This window comes from Podarcis erhardii (genome assembly GCF_964252035.2).
Source record: "Podarcis erhardii genome assembly, chromosome: 15".
Lineage (NCBI taxonomy): Eukaryota > Metazoa > Chordata > Lepidosauria > Squamata > Lacertidae > Podarcis > Podarcis erhardii.
Genome location: NC_138505.1, coordinates 18,647,781 through 18,669,499, shown reverse-complemented (window position 1 = coordinate 18,669,499; position 21,719 = coordinate 18,647,781). Strand labels below are relative to the sequence as shown.

The window sequence follows — 21,719 nt, the reverse complement described above, 5'->3', positions numbered from 1 at the left end:
TTCCAACAACCATCGATTCGGGAAGCAACGCCGATTTCGTGGGATTACAGTTCGTCAAGCAGCATAACATAGCGCTCCTGCCTGCAACGACGCCTCTGAACGTGGTCACGGTAGACGGCAGGAAGTTGCTGGGGGGGCAAGTGGTGCAGCAAACCCCTCCCATGATGATGCAAATTGGAGACCATCGAGAGCTTATTAGTTTCAATGTCACCCACTTATCGGACACGCCCATCGTGTTGGGCATGAGTTGGCTGGACAGGCACAGTCCCGCGGTTGCTTGGTACCAGAGGCAGATCACCTTTTGTTCATCGTATTGCGCCCAGAATTGCATCCAAACCGATCAAGGAGGAGAAGCCGAACAGCAGCTGCATCTGAGTATGGTGCAAGCGGTTCCTCACAAGTACGCGGAGTTCTTGGAGGTTTTCTGCGAAAAGGAAGCTGACAAATTGCCGCCTCACAGACCTTACGACTGCGCGATTGACTTAGTGCCAGGCGCGCAGTTGCCAACTGCCAAGCTGTACTCCATGTCGGAAGACGAGCTGCAAGAGCTTCGGGAGTTCATAGAACACAACCTCAAGCGCGGATTCATCCAGGAATCTAAAGCAGCGGGAGGCAGTCCTGTTTTCTTTGTGAAAAAGAAAGACACGCCCCAGAAGAGGCTCATTGTGGACTACCGGTTCATAAACAGACTAACTAAGCCCAAGGCCTTCCCCATGCCCAAAATTGACGACCTTTTGGCTACAGTCAGGAGGGGGAAGATTTTTACCAAGCTGGATTTACGTGGAGCTTACAACCTCATCCGCATCAGGAAGGGCGACGAGTGGAAGACGGCCATGTTCACTCCTTTGGGCACGTACGAATACAGAGTTATGCCCTTCGGTCTACAAAATGGCAGCCATGTTTTCCAAGCATTCATGCATCACGTCCTGGCAGGTCTCCTCTACAAGACGTGTGTCTGTTTTCTCGACGATATCCTGATTTTCTCGGAATCGCCAGAGGATCACGATAAGGACGTGAAGGAAGTTCTGCAGAGGCTGAAGGAACACAGGCTGTACGCCAAGTTGGAGAAGTGCCAGTTTGATGTGAGAGAGGTAGATTTCCTTGGCTACAAGCTGTCCGACGAGGGACTGGCCATGGACAAGACTAAAGTCCAAGCGCTGTTGGACTGGAAAAGCCCTCGAAATCGGAAGGAGGTCCAGAGGTTCATCGGCTTTGCCAATTTTTATCGCAAGTTTATTAAAGGTTTTGCAAACGCGACGGCGGCAATCACTGACACCCTCAGTTCCAAGAAGAAGAAGTTCGTCTGGACCGAACAAGCAGAGCGATCCTTTCGGAAGCTTAAAAGCCTTTTCGCCTCCGAGGAGCAGCTGCTGCACGTGAATCCTGGCAGGCCCATGCGGGTAGAGACAGATGCATCAGACAGAGCAGTTGGGGCCGTCCTCTTGCAAGAGGATTCGCAAGGCAACTGGAGACCGGGTGCATTCTACTCCCGGAAGCTCAGCAAGACGGAGCGCAACTACACCATATGGGACAGGGAGTTGTTGGCCATTCATGCAGCTTTCAAAGCGTGGCGACACTTCTTGATAGGAGCCAAGCACACGGTGCAGGTCCGCACGGATCACAAGAACTTGGAGTATTGGCGGACGGCTAAATTGCAAACCCAACGACACATGCGCTGGGCGGAATTCTTTGCGGATTTCGATTTCAAAATAGAATACATCCCTGGAGACTCCAATGTTATAGCAGACGCGCTGTCCCGAAAGCCTCAATACCTGGAGGAAGTAGCTCCAATCGCAGCGAAGTACATTTTCGCACCGCAGGCGTGGACGTGCGCTACCATCGCAGTCGACCTGGACGCGGTGCGACGCGCGCTGCAAGAGGATCAGTTTGCACAATCCAAGATGGAGGAGCTCCGCAGAGCGTCGCCTGACAACAATGAGTTTCAGTTGCAGGATGGACTTTTGACTCGCAAGGGCGCCCTTTACGTGCCCACCGACGAGCTTCGCGCCACGGTTTTGCAACAATTGCACGATGCCCCGAGTGCGGGCCATTTCGGCAAAGAGAAGACGATGGAGTTGGTGGCAAGGGACTTTTGGTGGCCCCAGATGAGAGGAGAGGTGGCGGACTACGTAGCCAGGTGCGATATCTGCCAGAGGTCCAAACCAGTGCATCAGAAGCAGGCGGGATTGTTAGAACCGCTGGAGACACCGCAGCAACCGTGGGAGAGGGTAGCGTTGGACTTTGTTACAGACCTGCCCAGCTCCAGAGGTAAGACGGCGGTGTTAGTGGTTGTGGACTTGTTCACCAAGATGGCGCACTTCATTCCTTGTGCCAAGGTGGCGACGGCAGAACAGACCGCAAAGCTCTTCATCGATCACGTCTTCAGAGTGCATGGACTACCGCAGTCCGTCTTGTCCGACAGGGGGCGCCAATTTGTTTCCACTTTCTGGCGGAAGCTTCTGGGTATCTTGCACGTCAAGATCAACCTGACGTCGGCGAGGCATCCACAGACCAACGGTCAAGCGGAGAGGGTCAACGCGATCATGCAGCAGTACCTACGGTGTTACGCCAACCAGCGACCCGCGGCGTGGGTGGACTACCTGCCGATGGCTGAGTTCGCCTACAACAACACGAAGCACGCATCCACCGGGGTGACGCCTTTCTTCGCGAACTATGGACGTCATCCCAGAACCTTCCCGAGCTTTACAGCACCTGAAGGGGGGGGACCTCAAAATGCCGACCAGTTTGCAGCAGAGTTGCAAGAGGTGCACGAGGAGCTGCGGAGACATTTGGAGCTGGCAAAGCAGGCGTATAAGGTGCAAGCCGACAAACACAGAAGGGCGGGGGAAGACATTCAGGTTGGGGACTGGGTATGGTTAGCAGCCCACGCGATGCCGGCCAGGTCGTTGGCCAAAAAGAAGTTAGAACACAGGCAGCTAGGACCATATCAAGTTGAGGCTAAGATCAATCCGGTGGCTTTTCGCCTAGCCCTTCCGGAGGGTTCCAGGGTGCACCCGGTCTTTCATAGGTCGGTGCTCACTCCCTACAAAGCCCCACACAGGTTTCAAGAGTCAGGAGCACCTCCAGAGCCACGTAGAAGGGCGCCTGAGAGAGGGGAGTCGCCAAGACCAGAACCTCTTAATGAGGTCACAGAGATACTGGATTCACGATGGGGGGAGGAGGGAGTTGAATATTTTCTCGCCAGGGAAGGCACTCCAGTCTCTGCAAATAGCTGGGTGCCGGGTTACGCTTTGGACGAACCCCTGTTGAAGGAGGAGTTTCATGCAATTTTTCCGCACAAACCCATGCCCGAGGAGTATTTTGATGATTGGCTTTTCACGCCCACTTTGTCGGGCAGCACGTTCGGGGGTTTCTCCTCGCCCGAGGGCTCTACGCCCAAAACAAGCCCGACCAGGGATCCCCGCCTGGGGGGGGGAGAGACAAACCCTTATTGGTGGGTGGATCAGCCAAGGGAGGTATGGAGTCAGAGGTGGATGATAGGTCCTTGGCAGGCAGCGCCAGGAGAAGCAGTGAGGGAGGAAGAGACTGTGATGCCTTCAGGGGGGGAACCCGAGTTCGAACACACGTATACGGAGCTGCCAGAGGAGAAGATTGACGTGGACACCCGGTATCCTGAACCGACCCAGGAAGAACCACATTTCCCTCAACCTGCACCCAGCGACCGGGAGGGGGGAAGGGGGGGCTTCGAGGGGGGGATGGATGTCAGGGTTTCTGGGAGAAGTGAGGAGATGGCAGAGGAGACGGAAAGCGAGTGGGAGGAGGGAGAGAGAGACGAGGAAGAAGATGACGGAATTCGAAGGGAATCTATGAGCCTAAGCAGTGAGTCAGAGGATTCCCAAAAGGGAGCTAGCATGATCAGGCGAAAAGCAGGAGAAGAGAGAAGCTGTGAAAAGTCAGGGAAGGAGGGGAGAAAGCCCAGTGAAGCACAGACGCTGTCAGAGGGGTCTCAGCCGGAACGGAGTAAAGGGGGTGGAGTTGTCAGCCTCTCGGAGGGAGGAGGAACAGGAGAAAACAGAGAGAGGGGGTTGGAGCAAGGTGTTCAGCCGGAAAGGGTAGAGAGTGGAACAGGGGGCAGTATAGAGGACGAAGGAAAGGTCAAAAGCAACGTACGCGCGCCAAGTTCAAACATAGAGGCGCGCGGAAGTGGGGAAAGCTCAGAGGAGGAGCCCGGCCCCAAAGCCAGAAGGAGGGGGCAGGAGGCGGCAGAGGATTCAGCCTCAGGCGAATCCCGGAAAGAGAGAACCCAGGGGGGCAGAAAGACCCTGCGGAAAAGAAAGGAGAGGAAGAGGTGGTCTAGAGCCAGGCTATTAAGTTGGTGTGGAGGAGGGGAGGAGTCAGAGGGGGACTACGGCGGTCTAACGTGACAGACGTACAGCCACAATGCTGAACTGTGAAAGAAGCAATTATCTTCAATAAACTTTTCCTGTAAGTAAACTACAACGGAGTAAGGTCTCTCGTGAGCTGGGACCCACCTGGGTGGCTGTGACAGATGTCATCCAGGGGTCTGTGCAAAGGGAAGACGGTCCAGACTGAGAACAGACACGGAGAGCAGAGTTTGGGGTTCTTAGGGTGCTGGCGGTCACCCTAAAGTCTGATATGGGAGCAGCAGACATTGGCTGGGTGCCTCCATCCCCTCCACACAACTAGTATATCTGTAAATGGCTCTCAGAGTTATAAACTGGCAGCGAGCCCCCAGCTGCCTCATTCCAAAGGGCACCAAGCCTGAGTAAGTGCAGCACCACTGGGATTTAGGAAAATGGGAAGCTGTCTTATACTGAGTCTGTCTGACCATTAGTCTATCTAGCTCAGCATGGCCTACAATGACTGGCAGTGGCTCTCTGAGGTTTCAGGCAGCATTTCTTTCCTAGCAATACTTGGAGATGCTGGGCATTGAAGATGGGACTTTCTGAATGCAGAGCAGATGTTTTACTCCTGAGCTGCGGCCCTTCCCAAAGGCATAGCAACTTAGGAAGACCATTGTTCCATGTTCCATCTATCTCAGGACTATCCAAACTGCATCATCATCATCACCATCATCTATCCAGAATTTCAGACAAGTGACGTTCCTAGCTTTCCAAGTAAATGCCAGGGATTGAAACTAGCAGCTTCTGCATGCAGTGGAGGTATTAGATGCTCAGTCCCAGAACTATGGGGTCCATCCCCTCAAAATAAAGTACTGTATGTTTCTAGTCCACGTTTCTGAACAAAAAGGCTGATTTACTGTAAATAGGAAGATTCCTTATACTGGAACTGCCCATTCATCCATCTGGACTGGTCATTCATCCTATTTACTTGACTGGCAGCAGCAATCCAGGGTTTCAGATGGGATCTCTCATAGCACTACTTGGAGATATCAGGGTTTTAAAGCCTGGGACCTTCAGTTGGCTAAATATATATGCTCTCCCATCGAGCCAAGGTCCTTCCCAAAATTTCTCATGCTCTGGAGGTGTGTGCACAATGATATATATATATTAATCTCCACTTTGAGGATTTAGTTTGAGTTGGAAGTTCAGATTATGTAACCCACATTTAAATTAAATAAAAAAAACCCTCTCCCCGACACCCACCCATGCACAAGTGTATTTTTAGGGTCCTCCCCTCCCTCCCCCCTCCCAAAAAACCCACAAGAATTTTGGCCCTAGGCCTGAAACGGTCTTGTGTACATTGGCTTCCAGAGGTTTAAGTGCACTTAGTTTGCATTGGACAGCCTCCATGGAGTTTCCCTAGGTCCAGGTTGGGTGGGGGAGGGGGGCGTCAAAGTGTGATGACCGAACATCTGCTTTGAATGCACAAGGTTCCAGCTTCAATCTCTGGCATCTCCAGGTAGGGCCAGAAAAGACCACTGCCTGAAACCATGAAGAGCCACTACCAGTCTGTCTTGACAGTCCTGATAACTAGACGGAGCAATAGTCTGATTTTGTGCAAGGCAGCTTCTTATTAAAAGCAGCCCTTTATTCAGAAACATGTGGTCTAGAACCTTGCTTGATTCAGAGAGGAAAAGCCATAGCTCCATGGTACAGGGTTGGACTTAGTCTGCGGCAGCTTCCTATCTAGTCCACAGCCAGCCCCTGCCCACTTTTCTCTTTCTGACCCACTCCAGTCTCCATCTCACAGCAAAAAACGATCGGAGAGAAGGAATCAATGGGCTGGAGAGGCAGCAGCTGCTGTTTGTTTCCTACACGTCGGCAGCACAGATGTCCGAGTAATTACTGCCGGAAGATGCTGCTTTTACCACACTGGCTCTATTTTGGGTTGACAAAGGAACTGCTGCCACCACTCCGTCTTCCTCCCACCCTCCGGCCGCTTGATAAGTTTCCTTTGCACAGAGCAGTTCAATGGCCAGAGCTGTGGGCTGCTAAATTAAGCCAGTGTGGAGGAAGAAAGCCCCTCTGCTCACTTGCGTACCACAAACAAGCATCTGTGTGAGCAATGAGCGTATAGGCAGAGGATTGGGGCCACTGCTAGCACTTCTCAGGGCAGATCTGCTGAAATTCATGGAGCAAAGTTGGTCATGCTCATTCATCTCAATGGAGTCTGCACCGAGCAGCCCAAGGTGAGATGAACCAGTCAGACCAGATCATGACTTCAGATGGCCAGTAAAGCATTCTCATCAGCGACCTGGTAATGATGCTCTCCAGGTATTGTATTTATTATTTTATTTATATACTGTCCTTCAAAAGATCAGGGTGGTTCACAGAATAAAATCACAAGATAAAACACAGTAAATAATTAAATCAAAATAACAAAACAATAGCTCCCACCCCACAGATACAATTAAAAGGCTGTAGGATGTCAATCAGCCAAAGGCCTGGTTGAAGAGGAACGTTTATGCCTGTCGCCTAAAAATATATAATGAAGTAGCCAGGCGAACCTGGGCATTTCCCACACACCCCTCACCCAGCTGGATGCCACCATCATCCTAGGAAAAGGAACAATAAGCCAATGGAAGGGCTTTGTGTAAGAACATATGAACACAAGCAGAGCCTGCTGGAACAGGCCAGTGGCCCATCTAGTCCATTGTCCTGTTCCCATGGTGGCCACTCAGATGCCTGTGGGAAATCTGCTGGCAGGACCTGATCCCAAGATCCCTCTCCCTTCCTATGGGATTCAGAACCATTGTTGCCTCCAAACATGGAGGAAGAGCAGAGGTATTGTGGATCCTTATCCTCCATGAATTTGTATGTGGGAGTTTTGGCCGAGGAGGCAAGATCTGGTGGGATGTTAACACTTAGAGCCCCCACCCCCACTCCACCCCATGCTCAGCTTGTATATATGTGTGAATAAAATTATATCTCCTAAGGACATCCCAGTCTCTGCTGCCCTTCATTCCTAAAGAAATCCAACTCTGGGTAAGTGCCTGGAGTCTTTCACCGCTCCAAGATTGGGGCAGTGTGCAATAGTACCATCTATTCATTTATGACATTTCATTTCATTTCATTTAGGAAACACTTGCCCTGAAACTTCCCAAAGTGATTTAACAATAAAGACATATCTAAAAACAATGTAAAATCCAATGCAGATGTCGACTGGGATAAAAATTACTGCTCTTCAGCCATTGATGAGTTCGGCAGTATGCATGCCTATCTCTCTCTTTCTCTCTGGATGCACACAGCAGCCAACCAGATGCCTCTTCTGGGGAGCTTGAAAGCAAGACCCGAGTGCAAAAGCAGCCATTCTCCCCACTCATGTTCCCCAGCAACTGGGAACCAAAGGCACACCACCTCCAACACAAAGCCATTGGGACTGGACCCTTCAATAACCTTATCCTCTACATAGGGGTGCCAACTTGAATAAAATATTGGGGGAGCCCAGGTAAGCCCTGCCCTGCATAATCAATCACAAAACACATCAACTTCAGGAGGGGAGGGCTGGCCACCTCAAATATTTTATTGGAGGGGCCAAAGGAACCTCAGCTCCTCGAAAGAGACTCCCTATGCCTCCGTTGATTTGCCCAGCCTCCTTCTAAAGCTGATGGGACACCATTGCATCCTACAGCAGCAAATTCTTCAGTTTGGTCTTCCCAGAGAGATGGGGAACTGCTCCAAGGTCACCTCAATGAACTTCACAGATTCGAACCTGGGGTCCTCTCAGTTCCAGGTTCACCACTATCACCACTATGCTACACTGGTGCACAATGAATGTGTATGGACACAGACACATATGAGCTGGTGCATATGGACGGTGGTGTGGCTGTAGCGGTGAAAATATCAAGGCGGCCCTTGTTTGAATCTGACCTCTGACACCATAAACTTGCCAGCTGGCCTTAGACAGGGGCACTGTCTCTTTGGCCACAGCCACACCATACATTTAAAACAGTCATGGCTTTCCTCTAAATAATCCTGGGAGACATAGTTTGTTAAGGGTGCTGAGAGTTGTTAGGAGGCCCCTATTCCCCTCACAGAACTACAGTTCCCAGAGTGGTTTAACAATTCACTCCTCTTCACAGGGAGCTGCAACAATTGTGGGCAATAAGGGCCTCTTAACTGCTGAAATCAGCGATCTAACACCCTCTGCCCCTTGACATCCTATGACCTTTTGGGGGCGGGGTTATTGGGTTGTTGTTTTTATTTTGATTATGTATTTTGTGGTTTTATATTATGATTTTATTCTGTGAACCACCCTGCGGGTATAGGGTGGCATATAAATCCAATAAATAATAATTTAAATGTGTGGTATCAGTGGGGCCTAAGTTACCTAATTGTGTTAGAAGGGGAGGCCATTTTAAGCATGTTCCTTCATTTTTTAAATGTGTCCCTCAACTGATTGCTCATTGGAAGAGCACATACATTGTGCCCCAGAATGTTTTGTGAGGACACTTTGGTTAGGCTAATAAAGACATTGCCTTAATATGGTTTTCAGAAATAAGTGTCTTAGCAGTGCCATGGAAAGAAGACATCCCACGCTGCTCTGCTGACCTATGAGTCAGGTCTGAGCTGCAAGGCCCAAGCGAAGAAGGGGAGCCAGTGGCAGTTTAGCCTGGCCTGTTTGTCCTCCTTCTGGAGAGCCAGACCTCTGTCCCCTAGTGTGAGAGAGGCTTGGCCTTCAAGGATAATATCAGGCTACATTCACACAGTACATTTAAATCACTGTGACACCCCTTAAACAGTCAACGCTTCCCCCAAAGAATTCTGGGAGCCGTAGTTTGTACAGGGTGCTGAGAGTTGTTAGGAGGCCCCTATTCCCCTCACAGAGCTACAGTTTTCAAGAGCAGTTAATGATCAGTCCCTCTTCACAGGGAACTATGGGAACTATGCATAGGGAAAAGACATCTCTGCTGTCAATACCCCTGTGGTATGTAAACAAACAGAAATGAATCTGACACGCTAATGATGTGAACGTGCTGATGCAAACAGCTAGAGGAGAAAGAGCCGTGAAATGCCCCAGAGGAACAAACAACTTCACAGCAATCTAAGGCGGCAATGTTGGCACAGCCTTAGTTGGATAGAACCCTAAAAATCCAAAGGTGAGTTTTGAGGAGGTGTTCTGGGAGGCTGCTTCAGTGAGGGAGAGTGCAAGTCATAAGACAAGTACGGCAGAGCTGAGTGTCATTGCTGCAGTTGCAAGCCTATCTTTGCCACCATGAGGACTAGAAACCTACTCATGCTTGGTTTGGTTTTTGGAAAGAACCCTACTCAAACCCTGTGTGGAAATTCAGCTCTCGGTACTCATTTCCAAGCTTGCATTCATAAGCAGTTCAATCATCAAAAACACTCATCTCAACCCAGGTTGCCTTCCCTCTTCCAAATCTCCCTCGTTCTCTTTCAAAGCCCCCTTTCAGTATCTCCCCCTGGGTGCTGCTGCTGCTATCCCTGTCCTTCGAGTTACTCACCTTTCCGGAAGGTTAGCCTTGGCATCTGATCTGTGGCCAGAGCAGCCGCAAACATCAAGAGGCAGCCCAAGAGGTGGGAAGACTGTCCGGAGTTCATGGCTGGTTATTAGCAGACGGCAGTAGCTGGGTTGGTTGAGAGTGGCGGAGGGGCAGCTAGCTTGGTAGCTGTTAAAGCAGAAGAGGAGAAAAAAGGAAGTCAACCACCAGGAAGAGAACGTATTTGGCCCACTGCTTGTCTGGAGCGGAACTGGGTTAGCTGATCAGAAGGCAGATTTCTAAATACTGTGTGCGGTATTTTGCTGCCATGATGGCATCCTCAGAGTGTTTCTGCTTGTGGTTGTTCCAGTGAAGCAGGAAGGAAAAGAGGAGGCCTTTCTACACAATGCAACGCAGAGACCACGGCTGGGAATGGAATTAACCAAAGCAGAAAGCAGAATCTTAATTCTGAATTAACTCTGCAGTTTAGACTGGATCTGAAATCAGTTTACCAAAACCACTGTCCTGGTTTGGAAGGAGTGGAGAGACAATTTAATGGAAGGGGTCTCTCCAGAGCTGGATTACCCAACAGGCAGACTGAGCACGTGCTTTGGGCAACCCCACCCCCTAAATGAGAAACTTTGCAAAAAGCTTGACATTTGATATTTCGAAAAGGAAAACACTAAAGTAGGCATTGTGGGGAAAACCAGAATTGTAAAAGAAATCTCCCCCCATTTTTCTGTTCTCTTTTTATTACTCATCCTGAAATAAACCAGGGGACGCCCCACTAATGTACATTGAACCAGAGTAAGGAAGCCAGATCCTGTCCTGTGTTACACATGTCATCTATGCATGTATATTTCAGCATACATGTCAGTTTTGTGTCATTTTGAAAAATAAAATTATATTTCATGGTTTAGTATTGTTTCTATTTATTTTTAATTTTTATTATTTGTACCCCACCCATCTGGCTGGGTTTCCCCAGTCACTCTGGGCGGCTTCCAACAAAGATTAAAAATACATTAAAGACATTAAATTTTGATTTACACAGGTTGTGTGTGTGTGTAAAATAATCTTTTCATTGGTTAGGACTTCTAAAGGTCTTAATCCAGCCTGGGTCATAGAATTGTAGAGTTGGAAGATACCCCAAGGGTCATCTAGTCCAACCCCTTGCAATGCAGGAATCTTAGCTAAAGCATCCATGACAGATGGCCATCCCACCTCTGCTTAAAAACCTCCAAGGAAGGGGAATCCACAATCTCCTGAGGGAGACTGTTCTACTGTCGAACAGCTCTTATTGTCAGAAGGTTCTCTCTGTGTCGTCCTTTGGTCCTGTGGCAGTCTTTCTACTACCCATATACAGTGGATTTGTCCAGCTTAGGGACTGGCATGAGAGAAGCTTGCACCAAGTAAGAGATCTTTATAAATACAAACACCTTTATCCATAGAGGGACTTCCCACAAAACCTCAAGGAATGCATGTCAATCAACTTCACATTCTTGACAGTCATTTTATCAGCAATAAATCAAGCAAAGATATAGCACTGAGAGCTCAGCAGCTTTGAGCTCTTGATGCTAGAATATGAACACAGTACTGTACTAAGGTAAGGGTCTGGTCCCAAAAATATATTCTTTATTAAATGACGAGACAACCAGCTCTTTTCATTGTCTCTGAAAGTGCTTTGGAAATGTGATATTGAACAGTCTATCACACATGAGTGCTGCGCTGATATATGGGATAAGCAACTAGTTAAATCAATTTCTGCAATGGCCAGAGAATGCCATTTAAATTGGATCCATCAATGGGATCTTACCTCTCTGCGCCTGGCACACATTTCTGGCTCTTAGGGCTATAACTGCTGGAGAGGCTGTGAAGTTAGGTTTTTCTTACATATACCTGTGCTGGGATTGCCCCCACATTGTTTCATATTGGACTGTGATATTTGCCTGAATAAATGCTACAAAGCATTTATTTGCTGTAAATGCAAACAATTATGTGACTCTCACTCTGCAGTTGGCTCTTCTCAGTATATGGGATGGAGAAAATGGGGTTTTTTGTGTACAAAATGGGGATTTTGTGTACAAAATGGGGATTTTGTGTACAAACCTTTGATAACTTTCTTTTGGTCAGACCAGGTTTCAAATCCCAACTTGGCCATAAAGCTCACTGGGTGGTGATCTTGGGCTAGTGACTGCCTCCCAGCCTAACCTACCTTGCAGGTTTGTTGTGAGGATAAAATGGGAGGGATAAGTATGCATACCATCTTGAACTCCTTGGAAGAGAGGTGGGATACAGATGTAATCAATGATAAATAAATAATAAATAAAAATATGGATGATTGGTAGAGGAGCTGGTGGAAGTCCAAAAATTGGAAATTTGAGAATATGGTTGTGTTGACTAATTTCTAATAGAAAATTTAATAAAAAATTAATTTTAAAAAAAGATAAATAAATTGGCTAAACACACTGTGGAGTATTGTAACGGTGGGGAAATTATCAGTTGCATTAAAACTGGCAGAAGGAAAAGCTAAACTGATGAATTTCTTTGTGGTCTGGCACCATTCCATGGAGTATGTTAGAACACATGGACAGAAAGCAAATCTGTCTCAGGCGTTTCTTAGACAGGCGTTTCTTTGTTCAACCCTGATGCTCTCCTAGAACAGCGGACAAAGGGATCTCAATGCTTTGATAGTACCTGGGCAGATGAAACTGAAATGTTGTAACTGAGGGTACCAATTTTTTGGGGGGGGGGGAGGGAGAGAGAAGGGATGTTGCTTGCATCTGATTTACTTCAATTTCAGCATTAGCCGTGCATCTTATTTGCCATATTAATGTTTCACACTTTCATGTTTGGAATCTCTCATTCTTCTATAGGGTAAAAACTTTCGCAATAAAAATATGCAGAAAAGAGGAAGACTTAAGGGACAAGTTTATCTTGCCCTAGGTGAAGATGGCAGGGAGTGGGGAGTTCTGCAAGGCACCAAACAAGGAGGTGCCACTAATCCTGGGACTCTGGGAAAGATCCACTGAAAACAAATGGTAGCAAAAACCTAGGAGGGAATCTGAAGTCATAAGCTTCCCATGTGGTCTGGTACTGGCACAAAATTCAGAGCAGTCTTTGCCACCTGGTGTTCTTCAGCTGCTATGGCTCCCATCATGGTACAAGAAGGCTGGTTTAAAGCTTATCCACCATAAGCTGTAAATAATGTTTTCTTTCTTTTCTTTTTTTACTTTTTCAATCCTTTATTATTTTTTCAATATTTGGCACAGACGGACTGGACATTCAATACAGTATTGTAAATTCTTTTCATTGTTGGCAAACCAGTGACCAGAAATGCTTAGGAATTGCATCGGACCACAAGGGTATTTGCGAAATCAGAGGGAGTAATTTGCCTTCTTGTTTCTTAAAGATTCCTGCACTGCAGAGGGTTGGACTAGATGATCCTCGTGGTCCCTTCCAACTCTACAATTCTGTGATTCTGTAAACAATAGAGGGGTACCAGGTGCTGGAGAAAGTCTCCCGCATTTTACCTGCTCCAGCCAGTTTACTTAGAGCAAACAGAGGTAAGGTCAAGCAGGCAGCCTTTCACCTATTGGTTTCTCTGTTCAAACTGGCAACTCCTCCAAAATTATTGGCATATGCCAGGAGATTACGTGAGCATTATGTAGTCCGGCTCATACATCCATGCCATTGTCTAAACTGGTCCCCCAATTCTCCTTCTTGGTTTAGGATGGAGCTTTTTGTCCATCCACTGAAACTTATGCCTTCAGGTGACCAAAGCTTGACACAGATGCTTAGCCAATTAAATTGCCCCTGGAAGGCCCAGAAGTAATCCCAAAGCATCCCAAGGAATTTGCCTTGTGTTGCAAGCTTACAACGCCCTGTTGGATAATGAAAACAATACTGTAGCATAAGAGCAACCTGTCTGGCAACTCTGGCATTGGCACCTGCCACGTTTATCAAACATGTCCTCAAATTACCTTAATTACAGACAAGTAATTTTATGCAGATGAGTAATGGCCCTGCAGCCCATTATATTTGGCCACTGTGCCTACTAGCAGCCACATGCCCCTGCCTTAAGTCCACCCTTGTCTTCAACTGCTTGGAGCTTTTCCCTTGGAGATGACACCAAGCTGAGCCTTTGCCTCCCTCCAGTCCTATTCCCAACACGCTAGCCTCTACCCCACATGTCGTGTGCCGCCAGCTAGACTATAATCAAATGCACAATCTGACAAAGTGGAATTAAGCCTACAACAGCTCAAGTTGCAAACACAGTAAGGGCTAAGCTCTTGACAAGACACCTTTCCTGCACTGAGTAATTGCATGAATGGGTTCTAGAATAAACCACAGGTGCAGGAGCCCTGGCCTGGATTGGGACCACAGGGCAAAAGGTCCCCTAGCAGTGGGGCCGGGATTCCAAGCTAGATGGGGGAGTGCACCTGCTAAGAACTCTAAAACCTAAGCAAAATATTAGGGCAATGGTTCCTACAATGTTGCTTATGTGCTTTAATTATTTAAGAAAGGGGTGTACACACAGACAGAGATGCAAATGATGTTAGTAGTAGCAACCGATTTTGCAACCGATGTTGCAAGTCAGATCCAAATTAGCATCTTTCTCCCATCCCATAATACCTTTCAGGCCTGGCCCTTGAAGTGCTGAGTCAACTGCCTGTCCCTCCTCCTCCTGTTGCTGCTGCTCTGGGTGTTACAGAGATCAACCTCAGAAGCCAGCAGGTGACAAGTGGCTGACAGAGGCAGGACAGGCTGGTGATAAGGTCCAGCCAGAGCCGAGTCATCCTCATTTCCTGGCATCGCCAGAGCCCGCCTGCAAGGGTCAGCTGCTTCTTCTTTGCTGAGCCTCAGCAGCCTTCATATGACTTGAAAGCAGGTGGTGGGGGAAGCCAGCAGTTGTGCAAGGAAGAGCTATGAAAACCCTGCTACAGAGTGAACAGAAGCAGTCAGCTGGGGCTGCTTCCGACACACCCCTCATTTGCATTTCCTTCCATATTTTGGAGCTCCAGAATTACCCAAGTCTAGTTCCAAAAAGTGACAGTGATGTATTAGGAGCGCATCGTCGTTTCATTTTCTGTTTTCAAATTTCGTACGGGACCCTTTTTTTGCATGGCCAGGTTGCCACACCTTTCCATTCCTAGACCCCCTTTTATGCATCTGTTACACATGAGCATGTTGATATAACAAGTCATGCCCCTTCTTCTTCTTCTTAAGAAATCTCGCAGGGTGGCGGTTTTGTTGCCTATAGACCTGGCATTGCACAACACCAGTGAAGGAGGTGAGTAATCCTTGCTCACCCTACCCTCGTCTCTCGGGATGGGGCGCAGATTGGAAGGGGTACGAGCATATCCGTATCTCGATCCCCTTCGCTTATAACATCTGCCCCCACCGCCATACCTCCCTCGCCCCTCCACGGTAGCAATCCCAAGCCTCATAGTAACCTCCATTTACAAAATAGAAAAACAAAACAACCAAAAAACAATTGTGCCCAAACAAAAACCAATCCCCACCCACTCAATATCCCACCCCAAAACAGAACAAGATAGAACAAAACAAGAATACATAGATAAAACCCACCATTCATGGTGGTACAACAAAATAAGCAATAAAAACACGTTTAAAACACATTAAAATATATAAAACATCTTTAGCATTTGCTGCAGCAGCACCGTCCTTAAAACTATCAGGGAGGTGAGCCTGGACCCCGCCCCCTAGGCCAGATGGAGTTAGCCTAAGGAGGGAGAGGCCTTACACTCCAAGCACTCACGATGCAGCAGCAGCAATGTCCCTGGCCTCAATGAGGCCTCTTAAAGCCGTGGCGAAGGTGAGCCTGGGCCCCGCCCCCTAGGCCAGATGGAGTTAGCCTGAGGAGGGAGAGGGAGAGGCCTTACACTCCAAGCACTCACGATGCAGCAGCAGCAATGTCCCTGGCCTCAATGAGGCCTCTTAAAGCCGTGGCGATTGCTGCTGCTGCATCGTGAGTGCTTGGAGTGTAAGGCCTCTCCCTCCTTAGGCCAACTCCATCTGGCCTAGGGGGCGGGGCCCAGGCTCACCTTCGCCACGGCTTTAAGAGGCCTCATTGAGGCCAGGGACATTGCTGCTGCTGCATCGTGAGTGCTTGGAGTGTAAGGCCTCTCCCGCCTTAGGCCAACTCCATCTGGCCTAGGGGGCGGGGCCCAGGCTCACCTTCACCACGGCTTTAAGAGGCCTCATTGAGGCCAGGGACATTGCTGCTGCTGCATCGTGAGTGCTTGGAGTGTAAGGCCTCTCCCTCCTTAGGCTAACTCCATCTGGCCTAGGGGGCGGGGTCCAGGCTCACCTCCCTGATAGTTTTAAGGACGGTGCTGCTGCAGCAAATGCTAAAGATGTTTTATATATTTTAATGTGTTTTAAACGTGTTTTTATTGCTTATTTTGTTGTACCACCATGAATGGTGGGTTTTATCTATGTATTCTTGTTTTGTTCTATCTTGTTCTGTTTTGGGGTGGGATATTGAGTGGGTGGGGATTGGTTTTTGTTTGGGCACAATTGTTTTTTGGTTGTTTTGTTTTTCTATTTTGTAAATGGAGGTTACTATGAGGCTTGGGATTGCTACCGTGGAGGGGCGAGGGAGGTATGGCGGTGGGGGCAGATGTTATAAGCGAAGGGGATCGAGATACGGATATGCTCGTACCCCTTCCAATCTGCGCCCCATCCCGAGAGACGAGGGTAGGGTGAGCAAGGATTACTCACCTCCTTCACTGGTGTTGTGCAATGCCAGGTCTATAGGCAACAAAACCGCCACCCTGCGAGATTTCTTTATCTCGCAGGGGGTCGACCTGGCTTGTGTGACGGAGACCTGGGTGCGCGAAGGGGTAACTGTTACCTTACGAGAGATGGCGCCCCCGGGTTTCTCTGTCCTCCACCAGTCACGGACTGTGGGCCGGGGGGGAGGGGTGGCATTATTAATCCGGGAAGATTGTCCTTTCAGGGCTCTACCATCGCCATCGATCCCCGGCATTGAATGTGTTGGCCTAGTGTGGGGCTCCGAGGAGAGCTTGGCTGTCTGGCTGGTGTACCGGCCACCTAGCGCACCAGCAGCCACCCTGTCAGGCCTGCTGGAGGCGGTGGCCGGCTGGGCCTTGGAGTTCCCTAACCTATTGGTATTGGGAGACTTCAACTTCCATGCTGATGCCGCTCCCTCCTCACAGGCTCTGGACCTGGTGTCTTCCATGGCGACACTAGGGCTCTCCCAGTTTGTTTCGGGCCCCACACATCAAGCAGGCCACACGCTGGATTTGATCTTTGGTGCCGGTATAGATGTGATCATGTCTCCTTCGATGAAGGTGCCATGGTCTGATCACTACGCTCTGAAAGCCAGGATTGACTTTCCACCCCCACCCTGCTTAGGTGGCGAGCCGAATTGGGCTCGCCCGCAGAGGCTGATGGACCCTGATAGATTCCGTCAAGCCTTGCGGGACCTTGCTCTCCCTGGCGACTCATTGACTGAGCTTGTTGAGGGCTGGAATACCCAGCTCCTGGCAGCCATCGATGAGATCGCACCTAAGCGCCCTCTGCGACCCCGCAGAAACCGGGCTCCCTGGTTTACCGAGGAGCTTCGGAAAATGAAGCGGGACCTCAGACGGCTAGAGCGAGTATGGCGGGGTGCCCGTGACGGAGCCTCAAGAACATCTTATAGGGTTTTTATGAAAACCTATGAGATGGCTGTGAAGGCCGCTAAGAAGTCTTACTTCTCGGCCTCCATTGCATCCGCTAGCTCTCGCCCGGTGCAATTATTTAGTATAATTCGGTCTTTAACGTCCCTTGAAGGACAGCCAAATTTAAATAACAATCTGACACACAGCTGTGAGGCATTTGCGAGCTTTTTTGCGGAGAAGGTCCTGTTGCTCCGCCATGACCTCCCTGCCAATTTGGATACAATAAAGGAACTGGAGGCCCCTCGACTGTCCTCGCGTTCAGTATTGGACCATTTTGACCGGATATCTCCAGCCGATGTGGACAGACTTCTCCAAGCTGGAAAGCCCACCACCTGTCCTCTTGACCCGTGCCCGTCATGGCTGATTAGAGCGTGTCCAGACGAGGTGCGGGCCCCCCTGGGGGATATCATCAATTTGTCCCTTGGCACCGGGATATTCCCAGGGGAACTGAAGGAGGCAGTGGTGCGTCCGCTCTTAAAGAAAACATCATTAGATCCCTTAGATCTATCCAATTACCGCCCGGTTTCGAATCTTCCATTCCTGGGTAAGGTGATTGAGAGAGCGGTTGCTGAACAGCTTGGTAGGTTTCTGGATGAAACATCTGCTCTGGATCCATTCCAGTCCGGCTTCCGTGCTGGTCATGGGACCGAGACGGCTCTGGTCGCCCTAACAGATGATCTCCGTAGGCAGCTGGATCGAGGCGGGTCGGGGCTGCTGATTCTTCTAGATCTGTCAGCAGCCTTCGACATGGTCGATCACGAACTCCTGGACCACCGCCTTGCCGACGTGGGGATCCAGGGCACAGTCCTTCAATGGCTGCGCTCGTTTCTCTCTGGTCGGGGACAGAGGGTGGCGCTCGGGGGGGAATTGTCATCGCGCCACTCCTTGGTGTGTGGAGTGCCTCAGGGTGCGATTCTCTCCCCGATGCTTTTTAACATCTTTATGCGCCCCCTCGCCCAGCTTGTCCGGAGTTTTGGGCTGGGTTGCCATCAGTATGCCGATGACACCCAACTCTATCTGTTGATGGATGGCCATCCTGACTCGGCCCCCGATACACTGGCGAGATGTCTGGAAGCTGTGGCTGGATGGTTACGTGGGAGCCGGTTGAAGTTAAATCCTTCGAAGACAGAGGTCCTCTGGCTGGGGCGGGATGATATGGGATTGAAGGGGCAACTCCCATCTCTTGCGGGGGTGCAACTAGTGCCAGCACCGTCCGTTAAGAGTTTGGGTGTAATCTTCGATACCTCCCTCTCTATGGAGGCGCAGATTACAGCTATAACAAAGGCGGCATTTTTTCATCTCCGCCAAGCTAAGCAGTTGGCCCCTTATCTCTCTCGCCCTGACCTAGCCACTGTGATCCATGCGACGGTCACCTCCAGACTGGATTATTGTAACTCGCTCTACGTGGGGCTGCCCTTAAGACTGACCCAGAAACTCCAGCGGGTGCAGAATGCCGCGGCGAGACTCCTTATGGGGTCTTCGCTGCGAGATCACATTCAACCGGTACTATACCAGCTGCACTGGCTCCCGGTGGAGTACAGGATCAGGTTTAAGGTGCTGGTTTTAACCTTTAAAGCCCTATACGGCCTAGGACCCTCGTACCTACGGGACCGCCTCTCCTGGTATGCCCCACAGAGAAACCTACGGTCTGCAAATAATAACATCCTCAAGGTCCCAGGCCTCAGAGAGGTTAGGCTGGCCTCAACTAGAGCCAGGGCCTTCTCGGCTGCGGCTCCAATCTGGTGGAACGCTCTGTCACAAGAGACTAGGGCCCTGCGGGACCTGACATCCTTCCGCAGGGCCTGCAAGACAGAGTTGTTCCACCAGGCCTTTGGTCAGGGCGCAGCCTGACTCCCTCCTCTGGCAACCTGCTTAGAATCTTGCTTAATTTGTTGCCATTAATTTGATTTTAATTGATTTTATAATGTAATACTTTTAGAATGTGTGAATATTTGATTGTTTGATTGTTGATTGTTGTTAGCCGCCCTGAGCCCGGCTTCGGCTGGGGAGGGCGGGATATAAATAAAATTTATTTATTTATTTATTATTATTTATTCTTCTTCTTCTTCTTCTTCTTCTTCTTCTTCTTCTTCTTCTTCTTCTTCATTCTTTGTGTGTCCGTGTCTAATCCTGTCCCTTTCTAAAATTCATTTATTGGTGCGTGGTCTTCTTTTTGCAAATCTATCAAATAATAAAATAAAATTGGGATTAAGGGGTTCAAAGACGGTGGGTAGGTGGGTGGGTGTGCTATGTATGTCTCGGTGGTGTAGTAACGGTGGCACTCACCCTTCTTCAGATAGGAAATTTGGGAGGGGAAGAGAAAGAAATATTTCTATTTTCATCTGAGGAATGTTGGAAGGTATGAACTCTCCCAGCCCTACCTAAAGACGCCATTGGGGTCTGACCCTGGGGCCTCTGCAGATGGGAATTGCATGTGGTTCACATTTTAAAGCAAAGTAATCTAGTTTGTACCTCTCAGATTAATGTATGTGGATTGGAATGTAGTTACCCTTCAGACTTCTCTCCTGTCAAAAGCCAGGGTTAAGAGGTAAGTCTTCGGCATTTGCTGGAAGCTTTATAATGAAGGTGCCAGACACACTTCTCCGTGGGGAGGAAGTTCCACGATTATGGGCTCCCACAGAGAATGCCCTCTCCTGGCTTAATAACGTTTGGGATTTGACTTATAATGAGAAAAATAACATCTTATCTAAGAGCAAGAATCTCGAGTGATTATAGAAGTAAATCATGGGAAAGCTGGTTGCCCTTTATACAACATCGCCAATAAAATATTTACCTCCCGCAGAAAACCAAATTTGAAGTCTTTTTAGAAGAAATACTGTAATTTTATGTTGTCCTATTTTCTTGCAGACTACTATACTCTGAAGTAATTTTCACAGGAACAATTTCATTGATTATCGTTAGTAGTTGCCAAATGATTTTTTTTTTTTAAGTGTTAAAAATGGTTTTTGGTCGCCTTCCTATGATTTGACTTACTTTGTTTTTGTGTTAACTTATTTACTTACAAAGCACGCCATTGGAGTTCTGTAACATTCTGTGCTATGACTTTTTTGGCGGGGGGAATCTCATACAAAAACTCAGGGCGTCGTCAGGTAAGGTTAGGAGAAGCCCTTCCCTTAAACCCTGGCAAGCTGCTGCCAGTCAGTATAAGGCAGTTAGCTTCCCGTGTCCCTATGCTTCACATCAGGGAGCAAGCCAACTGTGGAACAGTCTGTCAGATACCATTCCAAAGGAATTAATCGCACTGCCAGCAAAGAAGAATCTAATAGCCATTGTTAATAAGAGTAAAGGCTGAGAGGTCTTTTTCAGTGTCTGTTAAATCAGTGCCAGATTTGTCACATGAAGACCAGCTGACTGTCATATTGTGTTATGTGCTACACAACAGACCAGTTGAACATTTCATGACCTTCAGAAGCATCAGTTGCCACACAGGGGAGAAACTTCCCTCTGACGGCTCAAAAAACAGGAAAGGCATCAGTCTCCATTGTAGCCAAAGCTATGGGCCAAGGCTGGTAGTACCTATTCAGGGATGCATTGGTTCCTAACATACCATTGTTGGCTAGTCTGCTGTGAACTAGTGCATGGAAGCATTTTATTTGGGTGGGTGTGTGGATTTGTTCAAGAATGATACAATTATTTCTCTCCATGAACCAGTCACTGGATGACTCTTAAGAGACTCACTACCAGTTGAATGCCCGGGATGCCTGAATTTGTCTCAGAGACAGAGGCCTACCTAAGCTCCTTGCACCTTTGACAAGGAACTATATCGGTGTCCCCACCCCACCCCAAAAAATCACTTTACCACAATAGCCATGGTAGAAATTACTACATTTTATGCAATCCAAGTGCTCTAAGGGTCCTGCCTGAGGGCAAGATGAGAAAGAAGTGTAAAAAAAATAAAATGCACACCTATGTGCCGCTGTGCAAGAGAGATGAGAAGCTTCCATCATGTTTGATTGCCCCACAAAACATCATAGTCAGATAAGTGGTTTTTGTGCCCCTGGTGGGGGCTGGTTTCACCAAAGCCAGGTACACCTCAGGGAGAACAGCAAAGCTATGTACACCACAAAAATCTCAAAGCACTAGGGAGAAACAAGGATGGTGAATCTCAAAAGGCAGTTGCAAGGATCCTAAAGGGACAGAATGGACACTTTGGAGGCTGGTAT

The 21,719-nt window shown here is 48.6% G+C and overlaps 1 protein-coding gene across 9 annotated transcripts in view; it reads right to left on the bottom strand.

The window, feature by feature from the left end:
• Nucleotides 1-21,719, bottom strand: part of SEMA4A (semaphorin 4A) — an 83,190-nt gene that overhangs the window by 33,162 nt on the left and 28,309 nt on the right. For 8 of the 9 annotated variants that reach the window (XM_081841810.1, XM_081841814.1, XM_081841811.1 and 5 more), the window contains one exon: nucleotides 9,851-10,015. In XM_081841810.1, coding sequence (XP_081697936.1) covers nucleotides 9,851-9,947 — 97 coding nt within the window. In that variant the 5' untranslated portion in view covers nucleotides 9,948-10,015. Of the gene's footprint in view, nucleotides 1-9,850; nucleotides 10,016-14,458; nucleotides 14,586-21,719 lie in introns of those variants that run through there. The other variant, XM_081841818.1, reaches the window with a different exon arrangement.